This window comes from Leucoraja erinacea, chromosome 32 (assembly GCF_028641065.1).
Source record: "Leucoraja erinacea ecotype New England chromosome 32, Leri_hhj_1, whole genome shotgun sequence".
Taxonomy (NCBI): domain Eukaryota; kingdom Metazoa; phylum Chordata; class Chondrichthyes; order Rajiformes; family Rajidae; genus Leucoraja; species Leucoraja erinaceus.
The window spans coordinates 26,111,152-26,133,458 of NC_073408.1; the positions used below are offsets into that span (position 1 = coordinate 26,111,152).

Genomic DNA, 22,307 nt, shown 5'->3' on the forward strand with positions numbered 1-22,307 from the left:
GATGTTACAGAACTCGCAACCAATTTGGCCAATAATAACGTGAGAGAGGTGAGCAGTTGATTGGATTTGCACCCCGTTCTTACATTGTTTGTCTTTGTAGCCCTTAAATACAGGTCCAACATTAGCCACCCAATATCTGCCCTCTGGCTAAAGGTGATGCAGATACTTTATCCAAGGCCCCAACAGTTTATTTCCTACATCCAGTGATGGGGGGGGGGGATGCCGGGGGGCCGGCATTCCCCTAGTTTTCAGTTTCCAGTTTCCATCCTGTGCATGAATTTGCATCTTTATCCTGCGCTACTTAATCCAAGGGTAGCGATCGAGACGGACAAAAGCAACAGTCATAGAGCAGCGGAATAGCTGACATTTCGGGTCGAGACCCTTCATCAGACTGAGTCAGGGGAAAGAGGAACAAGGGATATAGACGGTACTAAGGACAAATGAATGGAAGATATACCTATACCTCCCGTTTCCCTTTCTCTTGACTGCCATCTGAAGAAGGGTCTCGTCCCGAAATATCAAAATGATCACCTGCAGCTGAGAAAAAAAGATGATTTGTGCATGAGGAAGCCATGACCAAAGCAAAGATACTAGAGCGGAGACGGAAGCCGGTTACGGAAATGGTGCTGAGGGTTACCCATGACCCTACTATGGCTTTTTTGTTGAGTGGACTATCTTGCTCCGCTATAGGATCTTTGGTTTCCAGTCTCCATGAGATGGAGAGTGTGGGGGAAAGTGGCGCTGTAAGGGCAGTCCACGTCTTTCACCAGCTCATTGGAACTTTTCCCAATTCCATAATGACTGTCTAAGAACTTGGCCCTCATCAGACCTAGCGCCTCTCCGCCGTAAATGGAGTTCACCTCCTGGACGCTCAACTCGTAGACCACCCGCTCCTTCCTGAAGCGGATAGCAAACAGTTGTAAACTGCTGGCGGGACTGTGGCAGAACGCGAACACCCAGTCAAAGTAGCGAACGTGGTTTTCAAACTCATCGGGGGAATATTATTTTGCAATTCTCAGACCACATAACATAGGAGCAGGGTCAGGCAATTCAGCCCATTGAGTCACTGCTATTCCATCATGGCTGATCTATATTTTCCTGTCAACCTCATTCTCCTACCAGGGAGGAGACTAACTTAATTTCCTTTGCTCCCAAAATTAGGTTAGAGAAGAGTGGGAAGAAGCCGAACGACAGGCAAGGAACCTGCCAAAAGCTGAGAGACAGATGTTGGTTCAGGTATGAACACATTCCAGCATGAACTTAGATTTTACATACATGTTCATATTCTGCTTTTTCCCTTTGTGCAATTTAAGGCGTGCCAATCAGTGGTGCCAATTCATATTTTCTGTCTTTTTCACATGTTGTTTCCTCACTGCCATCAATTTTATTTTTACTGGCAGTTTGATTCTTACTTAATGAAATGCTGAGCTCATCTTCAGCATGCTGTTTCTGTGGTTTAGATACATTTAATGCTGCATTGTAATTAACTGTGTCACTACAAAATTGTTAGGAATTCCTGATACTGCTGCCTGTGCACTCCTGCCTTGCGGGTCATTTTAGAACAAGGGTTCATTTGGATCAGTGAACCAATTATAGTGTGTAGAAAGGAACTACAGATGCTGGTTTCTACCGAAGATAGGCACAAAATGCTGCAGTGACTCAGCGGGTCATGCTGCATCTCGGGAGAAAAGGAATAGGTGATGTTTCAGGTCAGACTCTTTCCCCTGAAGGATAGGGAAGGCCAGAATAAAACAGGGCCAGCAACGGATGACCTTTAGAAAGGTTGAGTCTGTAATGATCCATTGTTGGGTGGGGAAGATGTGCTAATGACAGGGAGACAAGGATGCGAACAGTGGAACAAGTGGATGACTAGGGGGTGGGAGGCTGGGTATGCAGGAGTAACTGAAATTAGAGAAATCCATATTCATACTGCTGGGTTGTAAGCTGACCAAGAGAAATATGAGGTGCTGTTCCTCCAATTTGCACCGGGCCTCACTCTAACAATGGAGGAGACCCATCGGAAAGGTTAATATGGGAAGTGGAATTAAAATGTTTGGCAACCGGAAGATCACGTAGGCCAAGGTAACTGAATATAAGTGTTCAGCAAAACGATCGACCAGTCTGAGCTTGGTCTCGCCGATATCTAGGCGCCCACACCAGGAGCACCAGATGAAGCAGATGAAATTGGAGGAGGTGCAACAACTCCTTTGCCTCAACTGAACGGACTGTCCACGTCCCTGGATGAAGTTGGGGGAAGAGGTAGAAGGACAGGTGTTGCAGGGGAAAGTCCCTGGGAGAGTGTGATTAGGGTGGGATGGGATGAATAAACCTGGGAGTTGTGGAGGGAATGCTTTCTGTGGGAGGCAGAAAGGGGTGGAGATGGGAAGATGTGACTAGTATTGGGATCCTGTTGGAGGTGATGAAAATGTCAGAGAATGATGTGTTGTATGCGACGAAGAAAGTTGTGGACTAGGGGGACTCTGTCCCTGTTACGACTGGGGGGAGGGGGAGCAAGAGCGGAACTGGGATACAGAGGAGACATCTGTGATAACATCTGTCATCTATGATAGAAGGGGGGAAGCCCCATTCCATAAAGAATGAGGACATCTCGGATGTCTTTGTATGAAACACCTCGCCTTGCGAGCAGATCCGGGGGAGATGGAGGAATGGGAGTCTGCCAAAGGCAGGGTGGGGAGATGTGTAGTCGAGATAACTGTACGAGTCAGTAAGTTTGGAATAGACGTCTGTTGATTGTCCTTTTCCTGTGATGGAGACAGAGAGATTGAGAAAGTAGAGAGAGGTATCTGAGGCAGCCCAGGTGAATTTGAGGGGAAGGTGGGAGTTAGTGACGGTTATACCACATAACCATATAATAATTACAGCACGGGAACAGGCCATCTCGACCCTTCTAGTCCGTGCCGAACACGTATTCTCCCCTAGTCCCATATACCTGCGCTCAGACCATAACCCTCCATTCCTTTCCCGTCCATATAACTATCCAATTTATTTTTAAATGATAAAAACGAACCTGCCTCCACCACCTTCACTGGAAGCTCATTCCACACAGCCACCACTCTCTAAAGAAGTTCCCCTCATGTTACCCCTAAACTTCTGTCCCTTAATTCTCAAGTCATGTCCCCTTGTTTGAATCTTCTCTACTCTCAGTGGGAAAAGCTTATCCACGTCAATTCTGTCTATCCCTCTCATCATTTTAAAGACCTCTATCAAGTCCCCCCTTAACCTTCTGCGCTCCAAAGAATAAAGATCTAACCCATTCGCCTTCTTCACTGCATGCTACACCTGCAAGCCTACTTTTAATGACTGGTGTACCATGACACCCAGGTCTTGTTGCATCTCCCCCTTTCCTAATCGGCCACCATTCAGATAATAGTCTACTTTTCTGTTTTTGCCACCAAAGTGGATAACCTCACATTTATCCACATTATACTGCATCCGACATGCATTTGCCCACTTACCCAGCCTATCCAAGTCACCTTGCAGCCTCCTAGCATCCTCCTCACAGCTAACACTGCCCCCCAGCTTCGTGTCATCCGCAAACTTGGAGATGTTGCATTCAATTCTCTCGTCCAAATCATTAATATATATCGTAAATAGCTGGGGTCCCAGAACTGAGCCTTGCGGTACCCCACCTGTCACTGCCTGCCATTGTGAAAAGGACCCGTTTACTCCTACTCTTTGCTTCCTGTCTGCCAGCCAGTCCTCTATCCACATTGATGCTGAACCCCCAATACCGTGTGCTTTAAGTTTGTATACTAATCTCTTATGTGGGACCTTGTCGAAAGCCTTCTGAAAGTCCAGATATAACACATCCACTGGTTCTCCCTTATCCACTCTACTAGTTACATCCTCGAAAAATTCTATAAGATTCGTCAGACATGATTTACCATTCGTAAATCCATGCTGACTTTGTCCAATGATTTCACCACTTTCCAAATGTGCTGCTATCCCATCTTTAATAACTGATTCTAGCAGTTTCCACTACCGACGTTAGACTAACTGGTCTGTAATTCCCCGTTTTCTCTCTCCCTCCCTTTTTAAAAAGTGGTGTTACATTAGCTACCCTCCAATCCTCAGGAACTACTCCAGAATCTAAAGAGTTTTGAAAAATTATCACTAATGCATCCACTATTTCTGGAGCTACTTCCTTAAGTACTGTGGGATGCAGCCTATCTGGCCCTGGGGATTTATCGGCCTTTAATCCATTTACCTAACACCACTTCCCGGCTAACCTGGATTTCACTCAGTTCCTCCATCTCATTTGACCCCCGGTCCCCTGCTAGGGGGACTCGGCCCTTGTTGCGAGTGGGGGGATGGGGAGAGAGAGCAGTGTTGCGGGGGATGGAAGAGACCCTGGTGCGAGCCTCATTTATGGTGGAGGAGGGGAACCCCTGTTCCCTGAATAATGAGGACATTTCAGATGTCCTGGTGTGGAACGCCTCATCCGTGGAGCAGATGCAGCATAGACGGAGGAATTGGGAGTAGGGGATGGAGTCCTTACAGGAAGCAGGGTGGGAAGAAGTGTAGTCCAGATAGCCATGGGAGTCAGTGGGTTTATAGTGTATGTCGGTCAGAAGTCTAAGTTATTCAATTGGTCTGCCATGTCCTTGTTCCCCATGTAGTTATATGGATGGGAAGGGAATGGAGGGTTATGGTCTGAGCGCAGGTATATGGGACTAGGGGAGATTATGTGTTCGGCACGGACTAGAAGGGTTGAGATGGCCTGTTTCCGTGCTGTAATTGTTATATGGTTATATATGATCAGTTCACCTGTTTTTGACTGCAAGGGACCTACATTTGTTTTAACTAATCTTTATCTATAAAAGCTTTTGCAGTCAGTTTTTATGTTCCCTGCCAGTTTTCATAATCTATTTTCCCTTTCCTAATTAAGCCCTTTGTCCTCCTCGGCTGGTCTCTGAATTTCTCCCAGTCCTCTGGTAGGCTGCTTTTTCTGGCTAATTTGTACGCTTCATCTTTTGTTTTGATACTATCCCTGATTTCCCTTGTTATCCACGGATGCACTACCTTCCCTGATTTATTTTTTTGCCAAACTGGGATGAACAATTGTTGTAGTTCATCCATGCAGTCTTTAAATGCCTTCCATTGCATATCCACCGTCAACCCATTTAGAATCAATCGCCAGTCTATCTTGGCCAATTCACGTCTCATACCCTCAAAGTTACCTTTCTTTAAGTTCAGGACCCTTGTTTCTGAATTAACTATGTCACTCTCCATCCTAATGAAGAACTCAACCATATTATGGTCACTCTTGCCCAAGGGGCCACGCACAACAAGACTGCTAACTAACCCTTCCTCATTACTCAATACCCAGTCTAGGATAGCCTGCTCTCTCGTTGGTTCCTCTACATGTTGGGTTAGAAAACTATCCCGCATACATTCCAAGAAATCATCTTCCTCAGCATCCTTGCCAATTTGATTCACCCAATCTATATGTAGATTGAAGTCACCCATTATAACTGTTTTACCTTTGTTGCACGCATTTCTAATTTCCTGTTTGATGCCATCCCAACTCCACTACTACTGTTAGGTGGCCTGTACACAACTTCCACTAGCGGTTTCTGCCCCTTAGTGTTTCGCAGCTCTACCCATATCGATTCCACATCCTCAAAGCTAATGTCCTTCCTTTCTATTGCGTTAATCTGCTCTCTAACCAGCAACGCTACCCCACCTCCTTTCCCTTTCTGTCTATCCCTCTTGAATATTGAATATCCCTGGATGTTCAGCTCCCAGCCTTGGTCACCCTGGAGCCATGTCTCCGTGATCCCAACTATATCATAGTCATTAATAGCTATCTGCACATTCAACTCATCCACCTTATTACGAATGCTCCTTGCATTGAGACACAAAGCCTTCAGGCTTGTTTTTACAACACTCTTACCCCTTATACTATTATGCTGAAAAGTGGCCCTTTTTGATTTTTGCCCTGGATTTGCCCGACTGCCACTTTTACTTTTCAACTTGCTACCTATTGCTTCTACTCTCATTTTACCCCTCTGTCTCTACGCTCACACATTTAAGAAACCCTTTCCCTTTAACTCCATCCTCCACTATCCCATTCGACACCCCACCCCCCTTATTAAGTTTAAAACCACCCGTGTAGCAGTGGCAAACCTGTCTGCCAGAATGCTGGTCCCACACCTGTTAAGATGCAATCCGTCCCTTTTGTACAGTTCCCCCTTACCCCAAAACAGATCCTAGTGATCTAAGAATCTAAATCCCTGCCCCGTGCACCAGTTCCTCAGCCACACGTTCAGGTCCCGTATCTCCCTGTTCCTGCTCTCGCCAGCATGAGGAACTGGAAGCAAACCGGAGATAACAACCCTTGAGGTCCTGCTTTTCAGCATTTTTCCGAGCTCTCTAAAGTCACGCTGCAGAATATTCATCCCCTTCTTTCCGACATAGTTTGTGCCGACATGCACTACCTCTTCCAGATTTTCACCTTCGCCCTGGAGGATTTTCTGCACTCTGTCCGTTGAATCCTGGATACTGGCACCAGGAAGGCAGCACACCATCCTCGCATCCCATCTGTTGCCACAGAAACCCCTGTCCGTACCTCTCACAATGGAGTTTCCCACTACAATGGCGTTGCCTGCCTTAGGCCTTTTTGGTTTTGGCTCAACAACCCTATTCGCATCGCAAGCCAGTCCGCCGCTCAGTGTGAAAATGTCTTCTGTCCCGACAGCTTATAAGTGGGTGAACCTGTTCACAAGAGGTACAACACCTGGGGACGTTGGCATTCCATGCTTCCCTCCCTTTCTCACTGTCACCCACCTTCTCTCTTCCAGTACCTTAGGTGTAACAATCTTACTGTAGGACTTGTCGAGGAACGACTACGTTTCTCGGATGAACCGGAGGTCATCCACTTGCTTCTCCAGTTCCCCAACACGGTCCTTCAGGAGCTCTACCTGGATGCACGTCTCGCATTTGTAGCAGCCAGAGGCACCAGCGGTGTCCTTGACCTCCCACATACTGCAAGCATTGCACTGAATCAGCTTGCTTGACATCTCCTTCTTTCGTCTCTTCCTCTGCAGTGTTTTGCGTAGCCTCCTCTCCGCAGACTCTCGAGCCAAAGACTCACACTTTTCTCATAGGGCACTTCCCTCATTGCCGCTCCCTAAGAGCAGTCTTGCTTATATTGACTAATAAATTGCCTAATTAGCAAGTTACACACCAAATTCCTCAGTTTTCAACTGTTTTCCCAGCACTGACTCACTTCTCTCCTCCCACTTGGGCTAGAGCCAATCAGTCTTATCTCTTGTTAATCTCCTCCTGCTATTGCTACCAAATCTACAGCAGTTATAAAGTCCATGAGTTCTGCATGGGTGCAGGAGGTAGCCCATATGCAGTCATCAATGTAGCGGAGATAGAGTTTGGGGATAGGCCGGTGTATGACTGGAACAAGGATTGTTTGACGCACACGACAAAAAGGTAGGTATAGCTGGGGCCCATACGAGTGCCCATGGCCACACCTTTGACTTGGAGGAGTGGGCCAGAAGTTGTTAAGTGTAAGAATCACTTCTGCTCGATGGAGGCGAGTGTTTGTGGAGGGACATTGGCTGGGTCGACTGTCACAGAACAAAATGGAGGGCCTTAAAGCATTCCTGGTGGAGGATGGAGGTGTATAGCGGCTGAACGTCTATAGTAAAGATGAGGGAACGGGGGCCTGGAAACGGAAAGTTACTAAAGAGTTGAAGGGTGTTTGAGGTTTCTTGGACATTGGTTGGAATGGATTGGACAAGAAGGGATAGGATGGAATCAAGGGATGTGGAAATCATTTTGGTGCGGCAGGAGCAGGCAGAAACAATGGGACAAATTATCGTGGTGTTCTACTACTGCATATCAAAGTGTTTCACTGATCCCAGCATTGGATTGATGAAGAGGAGTTTCAGTGATGTTTGTTGCCTCCTGTTGGTTCTTTTGCCATCTGGCAAAGGCAGTGTCTGATAGGTGTCTTTCAGGTCATCAGCAGCTTTTCAAGTGGTGGTGTTGCTAAGGAATAATTCTAAGTAGACAGGATTCACTTTCAGAGCAGCCCTGCTACCAATAGCATGTTTTTGTAAATGGTATACAGAATGAATTAAACTAATTAATACTTGATGCAATGAGACTTCATGGATTGCAGAATGCTCCCAAGCCCACTATCTGCCAGTTATGAGAGATGGTGTGCTGGTGTAAAATAGAGGCTGAAAGCCTGCACCTGTAACTGGACAGACACCGTGCAGCCTTTTCTTGGAATTGCATTGGAACATTTACATGGAATGTGTGCTTGAATCTCTAGAGCCACATTCACATCCAAATATTTCTGACTAAGCTACAACTGCTGCCACTGTGCCACAGGTGATGCTCTTTAAAAATTGGTTCTTTTCCTGTTATGTTCTAATTGCTTTTGGGTTCATGTGAAATGTTTGTGTGTGAATATTACTTTCTGTAGAGATGATTAGATCTTTGGTACCGAGGTTTAGCTGTGCGGAATGTTAATTACTGCCTTTTAACTAGCATTTCCAGAACATGGTTGAGGCTGTGGAGGAAGAAGCTGCCACCGAGAAGCTGCAATTGGTTGAAACTCATCTTGCTCGTGTTGAGGCCTTGTTAAATGATCGGCGACGTGTTGCCTTGGAGAACTATCTCTCTGCACTGCAGGCAGTTCCACCACGAGTGAGTACTGATTGCTTTCAATCCTGATAGCATGTGCAGGATGAGGTTTAGGAACATCAGTAGCTCAGCATGTTTTTTATTTGATAACGAGGATCTTTCCTGTGTGAAACAAATCAATCGGGCTGCGCACTTGCTTCTTTACCAGATTGCTTCATATACCTGTTAGTCATTCAAGTTTGTGACATCAAAGGATTAACAGTATAAAAACAGAATTTTATCGATGTATCTCGTCGTAAGTGAAGTCGTCTAGTTACATGATCATTTCTGTATGTTCATTGTTAATGGCCTGTCCCACGTGGCGATTTTTTCGGTGACTGCTGGCATCATTGGCTGATGTATCAGGTCACCGAAAAATTTTCAGAGTGATGACGTATTGACGCGCAGCGTTTTTTCAAGTGTCGCAATATTTGTTTTGTCGCCGCTGGATTTTGAAATGTTCAAAATCTTTTGGCGACACTGATATGATGCCGGCTGTCGCCGAAAAAAACATCAAGTGGGACAGGCCCTTTAATATACACTTATGTGCAATGAGAATAAAATATATTATTATTATTATTACCTGAGCTTAGCCGTGAGGACTGGGAAGAGTTCCATTCATCAAATATTGTCTACAGCAACCAGAACTCATCGCTGCAGTATGGTTTTCATTAGAGCACCAGACACAAAATATCTGGTGCACAAGGTATATAACGAGACAAAGCACACTGGGTTCAAAAATATCCTCCTGTATTTCATCCTTGGATCAAACCATTTCCAGCTACTGTGCTGAGTTGCATTGTGTCTTCCATTTGAATAGATTATTGTAAATAGATGGATCCATGTCTTCTTAGTTGTTTAGAGTGTGTGCATTGGATAGAATTTGTGTATTGCAATAATAGACCTAGATAGATCTATTGGGTCCCAGCAACTGGAACTGTGCTTTAAGGTAGCCTTTTAAAGACAAACAAAATACTGAAGGCATCATATGTCTGAAACAGAAACAAAAGCTGCTGAAACGCTGGATCGGGCAGAACATATTTAAAGAGAAATGTCTACTGTTTTGGGACAGTGTCATTCAACAAAAGTGGAAGAAATTGTTCCGTTTGTTCTCATTTGTGTTACAAGGATGTTGTACAGGCACAATGAAAACGTGCTCACAACGGCATCACAGGCTCAGACAGAACTGTAGAGTGAACTAAAAAGAATGAGACACAGATAGAATAGAGTTTCCACAAGATAGACATTCCGAAAATAAAAGAGAGCATGAAGTAACGTTTAAAACAAAAGCAGCATGGTAGATATAATCATGATGGCAGCATGTCATGGCCGTGGATCCCGAGAAAGCGGCACAAATGAAATCCCAGGTGAGTGAAACCCTTAAAGTGCAGCTGTTATCCATTAAAGTCAGTAATATGCTTAGTAAAAATGAAAGATGTCAGCGACATGAATGACCAAATGGCCTGTCCCACTTATGTGATTTTTTTGGCACCTGTCATAGTCGTAGCAGGTGGCCGAAAATTATCAACATGTTGAAAATCCAGCGTCGCCCTGCGACATGTCGGGGACCAATGATTGCAACATGGTAGAACTTCAGACACATAGTTGGGTAAACGCCTGGGTCCTCAACTTAAGTAAGAGCAATTAAAATGGCATGAAGGAAAGTTTGTGTGAATACTAGAGCATTACTGGAGAAGTGGAGGGTGCCTAATGTTGGGTATTCAGCTCCTCCCTCAAGGACATAAAAATCCCTTCCATGCGAGGCAGAGATTCATGTGCATCTCCTGGTCTTTTCATTCAGTGACCATGATATGGCATCTTCTATGTTGGTGAAACCAAGCAGAGATTGATTGAATTGTTTGAAAGATAAAGCATGGAAACAGGCCCTTCGGCCTACCGAGTCCATGCCAACCATCTGTGCACTCTAGTTCTACCTTATTCCACGTTTTCATCCTCTCCCTACACACTGAAGACAATTAACCTACGAACTATACATCTTTGGGATGTGAGAGGAAAACGGAGCACCCGGAGGAAACTCGCACTGTCACAGGGAGAGCATGCAAACTCCAGATTACGAGCTTTTCCAGCCCGCCTAGTTGCCTGGACCGGATTAATGATTTGCAGAGCTCCTGCGCTCTATCAGCAATGCATCTTGACCCTCCATTTGCATATCATTTCAACTCCCATTCCCGGACCAAACCGTCTGTCCTCTGCCTTCTCCGCTGCCATGGTGAGACCAAATCCAAGCTAGTGTAACAGCACCTCGTATTGAGCTTGGTACCTTTTACGTCTGCTTCAGGTAACCCACTCCCCAAGTTCCTTTCCCACTCCCACGAGGTGTGTTTGTCTTTTCATCTATCCACACTCCTTATTACGGAGACTCATCACCCTCACACCCGTCTGCCTTGGTTTCCTCCCGTGGTTCACCTTTCCTAGCCCCTCCATCTGCCCATTATCCCCTGCCCCATCTGGACCCGCCTATCACATATCAGATCCTGCCCCACCCCACCCTCTCACTTTTATGTACCTTTTATGTAGTACCCTTTGCCCTCAGTCTCAGTCCTGATGCAGGATCTCTATTCCATCATCACTTTACTTCTACAGATATTGATTGACCTGCTAAGTTGTTACTAGAGGGCATAGTTTTAAAGCAAGATGGGTACATTTTAAAGGTGATGTGCAAGGCAAGTGTTTTATACAGAGAGCGGTAAGTGCCTGGAACATGCTGCAGTGGGTGGTGGTGGTGGTGGGAGATATAATAGTGGCTGTGAGGAGGCTTGTACAAAGTACACGGGTATGCAGGGAATGGGAGGGATATAGATCGCACGCAGGCAGATGAGATTAGTTTAACTTCAGCACAGCCATTGTGAACCAAAGGCCTGTTCCTGTGCTGTATATTTCTATCTTTTACATCGTACGGCATGTAACAAGAAACCACAAACGATTGGTGCACAAGAGAACAGCGCACGATACTGGGGGAGGATTTAGCATGAATTGAGGATTGATTATTGCATGGAGGACATGGTATCAGAAGATTCATAACATGGAGGACAGAATCAAAAGATTCAGATCATGGAGGAAATAGAGTCGGGAGAATCAGGCATTTTACAGACTGGAAGAATATTTATATGTGATGGCAAGAGTTCAGGCCATGCATGTTCGTGTTGGAGTCAAGGGAGAGCTAGATGACATGATAGAAAATTGGCTTCAGGGATGAAGCAGCAGGTGATGGTGGAAGGTTGTTTTTTGGACTGAAGCCCTGTGCTAGTGGTGTGCCTCAGGGATTGGTTCTGGGCCCATTACTGTTTAGTTTATATCAATGAATTGGATGAGAATGGACAAGCCATGATTAGTAAATTTGCAGATGACACTAAAGTAGGTGGTATCGTAGATAGTGAAAATGGTTATCAAAAATGACAGCAGGATCTTGATCAGTTGAGCAAGTGGGCTGAGGAATGGTTAATGGATGCTCTATAAAGCTGGAGATGTGGAGGGAAGATCTCGTGAGGAACATATTTTGACTTGTTTATCTCTTGTGTTTAGGTGGTGACTCATCTCCACGTTATTGAAGAGAGGATGAACCAGAGCCTTTCTCTTCTTTACAAGATGCCTTATGTTGCTGAGGAAATCCAAGATAAAATAGGTTTGTATAGGTCCTGTAGCAATCTCTTAGGTTTGATTACTTGAGAATGGAGATGTCTGCATCATGGTGAATTGTATGTGGTTTGGAACTACTGCATTCAATTATTTTTAAACCACAATCACAGCTTTCAGATTGGCAACATATCCCATGCGACTGTGGCCAGTGTGTATTGTGTGTTGTTTGAAGAAGGAGATGTTCAGGTTCTGAATCAGCCAGTGAATTTGAAGTAAGGGAGTTACAGTTCCTTCATTAAACAGGAACATTTGGGAGTTTAGCTGAAACATGACATTAAAAAAGCACCAGCATTTTGTTCAATTATGCCGCACATTAGATGGTGCGGCATAGAAAATTTGAGCTTGGGGAAATATGCCAATTGATTCATCCTTCAATTTCCACATCTGTCAGCTGCAAACCTGAGTGCTCACTGTCCAGTAAAGTTCTACATTCTTAGAGACAATTGTTACAGGAATTTTCTGACAAGCAAATGCCAGACCCAAATACTTGTTTAAATGACAAGATGTTTAGGCTCTAAAGTTTTGTGTGATTTGTGTCTGAAATCCTGCGACTGCTTTGAGTACAGGTTCTGTTAAAATAATTAACATAGAATTTGAAGAACTGAAAGGCAAATAGATCAGAGAGCCTGAACCTCTAAATCTCTCCAGCTTTACAACAACAGGTGAGCCGACTGCCTTGTGCCTGTAATCAAATCGTATCAAATCCTAGAATGATCTAACTTGGGAGGAAGTACCATGTGCTGGTACTTTAAAAGATCACATCAGTTGTTCTTACACCATAGATACTTTCCCATATCCTGTACTTTGCTAATTTTGTGGCATGTAGGCATTTTATTTGTGTAGGTTACATATTGAAGCTGTTTTTGGTGTACTTTAGGCATTCCATGTGTATAAAATTAGTTAAACATCTCCACTCTTGTTCTTTTGTCAATTATATTGACAAGATGGTGGGTATATGGAATGAGCTGCCAGTTGCTATAACAACATTTAAACATTTGGACAGGTACGTGGAAAGGAAGGTTTTAGAGGGATATATGGGCTGAACGTGAGCAGGTAGGTCTCGTGCAGATGAGACATCTTGGTTGGCATGGGCAAGTTGGGTCAAAGGGCCTGTTTCCGTTCTGTATAACTCGTTGACTGGGAATATTACATTTTTTCGACGAGGCTTTCGAACATCTTTGAAATGTTTCCTCTGTAATCTCGTCATGAAAGAGCTGAATTGGGCGGAACAGTGGCACAGCGCCAATAGAGCTGCTACCTCACAGCGCCAGAGACCTGGGTTCGATCTTGACCTTGGGTGTGTCTGTGTGCAGTTTGCACATTCTCACTGTGACCCACGTGGATTTACTCCAGGTGCTTGTGATTCCTCAAAATCCCAAAGATGTATTGGATTGTAGATTAATTGCCCTCTTTAAATTTCCCCTAGCAAGTTGGGGGGTGGATGAGAAAGTGGGATAACATAGAACTAGCATGACAGGTGATCAATGGCCGGCGGGGACCAGGTGGGCTGACTGGCCTGTTTCCATGCTGTATCTCTAAAATAAACGAAACTAAAGCTCAGAACACAACATGGTTTTCAGGATGGTAGACAAAAATGCTGGAGAAACTCAGTGGGTGAGGCAGCATCTATGGAGCGAAGGAAATAGGCAACGTTTCGGGTCAAAACACTCCTTGGTTTTCAGAGATTGATGATGGGCATACGAGCAATGTAGCCTTCCCTATGAAGCTGCCTGTGATTTAACCATATAACCATATAACAATTACAGCACGGAAACAGGCCATCTCGGCCCTACAAGTCCATGCCGAACAAATTTTTTTCCCCTTAGTCCCACCTGCCTGGACTCGTACCATAACCCTCCATTCCCTTCTCATCCATATGCCTATCCAATTTATTTTTAAATGATACCAATGAACCTGCCTCCACCACTTCCACTGGGAGCTCATTCCACACCGCCACCACTCTCTGCGTAAAGAAGTTCCCCCTCATATTACCCCTAAACTTCTGTCCCTTAATTCTGAAGTCATGTCCTCTTGTTTGAAGTCTTCCCTATTCTCAAAGGGAAAAGCTTGTCCACGTCACCTCTGTCTATCCCTCTCATCATTTTAAAGACCTCTATCAGGTCCCCCCTTAACCTTCTGCGCTCCAGAGAATAAAGACCTAACTTATTCAACCTATCTCTGTAACTTAGTTGTTGAAACCCAGGCAACATTCTAGTAAATCTCCTCTGTACTCTCTCTATTTTGTTGACATCCTTCCTATAATTGGGCGACCAAAATTGTACACCATACTCCAGATTTGGTCTCACCAATGCCTTGTACAATTTTAACATTACATCCCAGCTTCTATACTCAATGCTCTGATTTATAAAGGCTAGCATACCAAAAGCTTTCTTTACCACCCTATCTATATGAGATTCCACCTTCAAGGAACTATGCACGGTTATACCCAGATCCCTCTGTTCAACTGTATTCTTCAATTCCCTACCATTTACCATGTACGTCCTATTTTGAGTTGTCCTGCCAAGGTGTAGCACCTCACATTTATCAGCATTAAACTCCATCTGCCATCTTTCAGCCCATTTTTCCAAATGGCCTAAATCACTCTGTAGACTTTGGAAATCCTCTTCATTATCCACAACACCCCCTAACTTGGTATCATCTGCATACTTACTAATCCAATTTACCACACCTTCATCCAGATCATTGATGTACATGACAAACAACAAAGGACCCAACACAGATCCTTGAGGCACCCCACTAGTCACCTGCCTCCAACCCAACAAACAGCCATCCACCATTACCCTCTGGCTTCTCCCATTCAGCCACTGTTGAATCCATCTTGCTATTCCTGCGTTTATACCCAACAGTTGAACCTTCTTAACCAACCTTCCATGATTTGAATCTTAACGCTGGGGATGATGGTCATTGTAGTACTGATACTTGTCCTGCAGTGTGTGGCTAATTCATTATTTGCAGTTTCTTATTTTACCTCAATTCCTCTTTTGAACATTGGCACTGTACCTCAATTCCTCTTTTGAACATTGGCACTATCAGTTATATTCCAGATCTAAACATTCCTTCTATTGCTACAGGTTTCATAAACTGGCTAATTTTGTGCAGATAATATCCCTGGCCATTCACTGAAGTAACTGAAGTCCCTAATATATTTAAAATAAAAACACAAAATCCAAGAAAAAATTGGGTCATGTAACCTCTTTGGTAAGAGAAACAGTTATATATTGAAGAACCTTCATTATAGATTTTCCATGGTCTATTCTTTTCCCAACATAACTTCTGTATAATATCTTGAATGTTTGGAGTGGCATCCTACCTAATTTCTTCAACCCGCAAGAATATTGTGAAATGCCAGAGCAATTTATTGTTTTTCAAAGTGAGGACTTTGCCTATGTAGTGTTCTTTACCCCTAGGTACACAAAATTGCTGGAGAAACTCAGCGGGTGCAGCAGCATCTAGGAGCGAAGGAAATGGGCAACGTTTCAGGCCAAAACCCTTCTTCAGACTGATGGGGGGTGGGGGGGGGAAAGAAGGAAGGAAAAGGGGAGGAGGAGGAGACCGAGGGCGGGCGGATAGGAGGGTGGGAGGAGACAGCTCAAGGGTTAAGGAAGGGGAGGAGACAGTAAGGGCTAGCAAAATTGGGAGAATTCAATGTTAATGCCATCCGGACGCAAGGTCCCCAGGCGGAATATGAGGTGCTGTTCCTCCAATTTCCGCTGTTGCTCACTCTGGCAATGGAGGAGACCCAGGACAGAGGTCGGATTGGGAATGGGAGGGGGAGTTGAAGTGCTGAGGCACCGGGAGGTCTGGTTGGTTATTGCGGACTGAGCGGAGGTGTTCGGCGAAACGATCGCCCAACCTACGCTTAGTCTCCCCGATGTAAATCAGCTGACACCTAGAGCAGAGGATGCAGTAGATGAGGATGCAGTAGATGAGGTTCTTTACCCCTAGATGATTTTACAACTACTCTCCTTGAACAAAGAGACTTACACAGTCATTGGACTTGGGGCATATGTGAAATCAGTAGGCGTGCAGCAAACCTTTACTGCCTGCTTAGATAATAAAGTATATGGATGGAAAGAGCATCTTCTGCCAGGAATTAAATCTATGATTTACTTTATAGTATTGACATGGAATTGTGTGCTCAATTTAGCAATGTGAAGTGTAAAAACAAATCGGAGAGTTGCCGACTGATAAACTTGAAGTCAGTGGTGGGAAAGTTGTTGGAGGAGATTCTGAAAGACAGGATTACTAGCTTTTGATAGGCAGGGACTGAATATAGATAGACAGACACGTTTGTGTATAAGAAATTGTGTCTCATGAATCTGATAATTTTTATGAAGAGGTCACCAAGAGAATCGATGAGGGCAGGGCTGTGAACATTGTCTACATAGACTTTAGCAAGGCCTTTGACAAGGTCCCGCATAGTAGGCTAGTCTGCAAGGTTTGATCACATGGAATCCAAAGTGAGCAAGCCAATCGGATTCATAAATTGGCTTGGAGGAAGGGGTTGAATGGTAGTTGTGGAAGGTTGTTCTGAGCAGAGACCTGTGACCAGGGATGTGCCCCAGGGGTGGGGCCACTGTTGTTTGTTATCTACATGATCAATTTAGATGACAATGTATTGAACATTGTTGGTGTCCTCTGCAAATTTCTAACATTGGTTGGATCATAGATAGCGAGGAAGGATATTTAAGTTTATAATTGGATCTAGATTAATTGGGAAGGTGGACCAAAAAATAGCAAATGGAATTTGGTCTTTACAAGTGTGTAAAGACTACACCCTAAACCAGGGCATAGTAAATGGAGCCCTGGAAAGTGTTGTAGAGCAGAGAACTCTAGGAGTACAGGTTCATGGTTCTTTTAAAATGGTGCTTCTGATGGACAGGGTAGTGAAGACGGCTTGTTTGCAATGGAAAGGGTATGGAGTGCAAAAGTTGGGACCATGATGTAGCTGTAGAAGTCGCTGATGAAACCACAGTTTGAGTGCTGAATGTGCAGTTCTTGCCATCCAGTTATAGGAAGAATACCATTGTTGGATAGGATGCTGAAGAGATACACCAGGATGTGGGCTTGACATGGGGAAAGGTTGGATAGGCTGGGATTGTTTTCTTTGCCGTGATGGAGGCAGAGGGGTGACCTTATTGAGATGTACCAGATCACGAGGAGCATGGATAAATTGAACACTTAGTCATGTTCCAAGGAGTGAGTATTCTAAAGCAAGAAGGAATTAGCTTAAGGAGAGAGGCGAGAGATTTTAGAGGTGGCTACGGGTAGAACATTTTCACTCGGATGTCAGTCTGCATATGGAATGAGCCGCTAGAGGAAGGTATAGAAACAGGTACAATTATGACTTTCAAAAGGACATTTGGATGGATGGGAAGGGTTTAGACAGATATGGGACTAGCTCAGAATGACAACCTGGTCCGTATGGACAAGGTGGGCTGAAGGACCTCTTCCGTGTGCTATACAACTATGACTGCATAACTTCAATACATTCAATCTGCTTACTTCCTCTCTTTGCAACATGGGTGAAATTGTTTCTTTCTTCTGTGGCTTTAATTTGAGAGTTTCCTGGAATTATCCCAACAAAATGTGATCTTGCTCTTCCCAGATAAGCTTCTGCAGGAGCAACACTTTGGTGTGGATCATTTCGCTTCCAGCGCTGAAATCCAGTCGGCTTTTGAATCGGTTGAGTCACCATTTGTTGACGGCAAACCCTTTCGGCCTTTTCAAGTTAAGACTATGCCATCCATCACTGATGTACAAGGTATGTGATGTTTGGGACCACAGTTTGCTGAGTAGCTGGGGTATTTATTGAAATGATGATTGAAAGACCAGACTGTGTGAGATAAATGAAATTAGAGAAGTCTTTCAAAGAGGCAATATTCTTTAAACTACAGGATTGTTATCTTTCAAGATATAAACACTCTGGTGTTGATGTTTCCCACATTGTTGGGTAACTGGGGAAAACAATCTGCTTTGTCAGAATCTGATGCAAAACACTGACACCCCTATGCTATAGCCTTCGGGGTAGATAATTCACCTTTGCAGAATTCTCAAATCACTGCAAAAATTTGAGATGCAGAATAAATCTCACTGCCATTATGTGTGTGTGTGTAGGGTGCGGGGGGGGATGGGGGGGGATATAAATACAGTAAACTTTGCTATTGCAGACATCTTTGTAATATATTTTGGTTATAGAACACAGGCTACTAGTTGCACTGTGGAGGCTATTGAAACTAACAAGGCATTGAAATTGACAAGCGATTACTTGGATCGACACTTAACTGTGTTAAATAATATAACAAACAGCCTTTACGTAAAGATACATTTTTTAATAACAACAGAAACAAAAATACATTTTTAGCTGTTAAAGAGAACTTTGTATTTGAAATCAGCAATAATGAACACTGTAGAACATTATAATGAGGCTTTAATGCACTTCTTGATACAAGTGCAGATGACATGGTTGTAAGGTACAGAAAATCAGAATATAAACCGCTTCCTAAAAACACGTCACACTCCTCTAACAGGATGGTTGTCTGAAATATTTATACCAAAAAAATTGCCACAAATCTACAAGTTGCCATATTTAGTTTGTGTAATAAATAAAGTAGATCAGGTCAAATCCTTCCCAGATTCAGGCATATGACGATAGGGAATACAACAAATCCAGTCCTTTCAAATTACAAAGTCTTCCTAAAGCATCTATTAATCTTGGGTCTTCCTTCCCATTTTCCTCCCACTGGTAACATCAACCACACATTCTTTTATTTGTTTTAGTCACGATGGCAGATGTACGTAAAATGCAGGAGATTTATTCCATACTGCAGTTGTTACAGGGTTGTTATAGTGTGTGTGTGTCCATGTGTTGCCATATATTGATTCAAGAAAGGTTAACTAAGTTCACGTGTCAATGTTAACAAAGTAGCTGGAACTAAACAAGCAGTTGATGGTTGAGTATGATCTATTACACCTGCCTATTATTGTTCCTTTGTCAGCTTTCCTAATTAGCTTCTGCATTTCTTGAGGATTTCTTGCTCTGGAGATAAACCCATTTTGAATATGAGGGAGCTCATATTCTATGATACATTTTGACATCTGACCATTACCTCCTCAAACTCTGACTCATAGAAACATAGAAAAATAGGTGCAGGAGCAGGCCATTCTGCTCTTCGAGCAAAGCTTATCATGGCTGTTTATCTAAAATCAGTGCCCCATTATGGCTTTTTCTCCATATCCCTTGATTCCTTTAGCCCTAAGAGATAAATCTAACTCTTTCTTGAAAGCATCGAGTGAATTGGCTTCCACTGACTTTGGCAGAGAATTCCGCAGAGTCACAACTCTCTGGGTGAAGAATTGTTTCCTCATCTTAGTCCTAAATGGCCTAACCCTTATTCTTAAACTGTGACCCCTGGTTCTGGAATCTCCCAACATCGGGAACATTTTTCCGGCATCTAGCCTGTCCAGTCCTTTAAGAAATGTTATATGTTTCTATAAGATCCCCTCGCATCCATGTAAATTCCAGTGAATACAAGCCCAGTCGACCCATTCTTCCATCATATGTCAGTCCCGCCATCCCGGGAATTAATTTGGTGAACCAACACTGCACTCCCTCAATAGCAATAATGAACTTCCTCAAATTAGGAGACCAAAACTACACGCAATACTCCAGGTGCAGTCTAACCAGGGCCCTGTACATAGTCTGTTGATCAGATGAAAATCCTTTTGGCTATAAGGTCCAAAATGAAATATTTTAGCAGTTTGTATATCTGTCAAAACATCACTGCACGGTTTATCATTGAATTTATTATTCAATAAAACCTGGAGAAATGTAAGGGTCCTGCTCTCCCCATGAAATGCCTAGTCTTCAATCAAAGTCCTCTTGGGATTTAATATTTGGAACCACAAATCAACTTCAACTGGTTCTCGAGAAACCATGAGCCTGAATGCACACTTGTTGCCCCCAAAATTTATTTCTTCAAAATTATATATTTGTATGTTTGTGAAATGTAATTACAGATGTTTGCTCATTAATAATTAGAGATTACTGGGACTGTGGCACGGGCCCATATTAAGCTTTTAGTAGCAAATCAGGTGGTGTAAATTGAACTTTTGGCTGTTGTAACAAGTGTAAGTGTTCCCAAACTCAGAATTTAAAAAATAATAGTTGACTGTCCAGTCATAAAGACCTTTGAATAAGGATGAAATGTGACATTTGTGCTTTTTAACTATTTGAAACCACAACAAATAGCAAGCACCTCAAATCATTTCCCCAGCCCATTGCTTTCCTTCAGTACAGGCCAGCTGTGATCAAGGCCATCTTGAATTTATTAGCCAGTCACAATTTGTCACTGTGGCTCAACAACTCACTGTATGACTTTAGACTAGTCAAAAAAGTATAATGCTGACCAACTCTAATAATATAACTAACATCTTTTCCTAATCTAATGTTTTGGAGTAGCATACTATGACAGATATAGAGACCAATTTTGTCCCACTTTCATTTCTTGCTCTTTTCATTATTTGATTTCTTTTAATTTTGCTGCCAGGCACAGTGCCGGACTCATTGCCAGCAACTAAAAAAGGTTGGTTTAACTCTGTCCAACGTTACCTCTTCCACCCATTCTTGCTCCTCCTCATCTTCTCATCTGTCCTATCTAAACACCGCTCTACCACCCTACCAGTTGCATACCATTTGTACGTGCTTGCCGAGTTTAGTATTCTAGCCTCACTTCCAGACATCACTGACTTGCATGGCATCCAAGTTTATGCTGCTTTGAGGATGCTATGAATGAAGTGCATACTTGGAATGCTGTTTTTTTTTCTATTTCTTGGATCTATGAAAAGTTATAATTTTGAAAATTAAAATAAAATAAAATTGTGAATCTTTAACAACATTATTTAGTTGGTGCACCAGTAATTAAATGTGATGAAGCATTTTACTATTCCCATTGGCAATTGAGAGACCTAAAATATAATTCCATCAAAGTGATCATTCCCTCCCTAAGTTCTATCTATAGGACCTCACTGGGCGATCCCCCAAGAATATGCCCCCAGAGCACTGTTGTTATCTCCTCCATAATCAAATTAGCAACCCTCCCTCCTCTCTTACTGCATCCCTATTAACCCTGTAGCATCTATAAGCTGGAACATTGAGCTGCCAGTCCTGGCCTTCTCTCAGCCATGTTTCCGTCAGGGCAATAATATCCCAGTCCCACCAGCAATTCCACGCCCTGAGATTCCCCCGTATACTTATCTGTCCTGTCTGCTCTCTTGGACTGCAGTATATGCCCCCAACTTCTCATCTGCCTCCTTTCTGCCCCAGGACCCTAGTTTCAACCTCCTGAGTAAAACCAGCCCAATTCCCTCTGAGGATATTGATTCCCCTCTAGTTCATTGCATCCCATCACTCCTGTGCAGGTCACACCTGCCCCAGAAGAGGTCCCAATGATCCAACAATGTGAACATCTGCCCTAGCTCCTGAGCCATGCTTTCATCGGGCCTCTGCTTCCATTCCAGGCATCACTAGCCACGGCACTGGGAGTAATACAAAGATTGCCACCCTCAAGGTCCTGCTTTTTAATAATTCTCCATATTCACTCTAGGACCGGTTCCTACCTAAGTCGCCCGTACATCTCTTTCCAACTTTCTCCCCTCTACCCCATCAGTCTTAAAATAGAGCCCATCCTGAAACCCTGACAGTCCATTTCCCTCCACAGATACTGCCTGGCCTGCTGAGTTCCCCCAAAGTTTTGTGTTTTGATTTGTATGTTGTCTAGCCAAACATTTTTGCTTTTATTTTGTATTCCTGCTCTTTTTTAGTGCCATATCCTCACAATAGAAACATATAATTAACTCAATGTAAATGGAATTTGTAACATTTCCCAGTATCGTTATGGTAGCTATTATACAGGTTTAAGTGCGAGTCTCCAAAGCTGTCAGACAGCGACTGAGATGTA

At 43.6% G+C, this 22,307-nt stretch overlaps 1 protein-coding gene across 1 annotated transcript in view; it reads left to right on the top strand.

The window, feature by feature from the left end:
• aplp2 (amyloid beta (A4) precursor-like protein 2) overlaps nt 1–22,307 on the top strand; it is a 132,838-nt gene that overhangs the window by 94,293 nt on the left and 16,238 nt on the right. Inside the window, 6 exon segments of the mRNA XM_055660939.1 lie at nt 1,162–1,236; nt 8,536–8,698; nt 9,889–10,037; nt 12,214–12,313; nt 17,957–18,112; nt 20,898–20,933. Of these exon segments, the coding sequence (XP_055516914.1) occupies nt 1,162–1,236; nt 8,536–8,698; nt 9,889–10,037; nt 12,214–12,313; nt 17,957–18,112; nt 20,898–20,933 (679 nt within the window).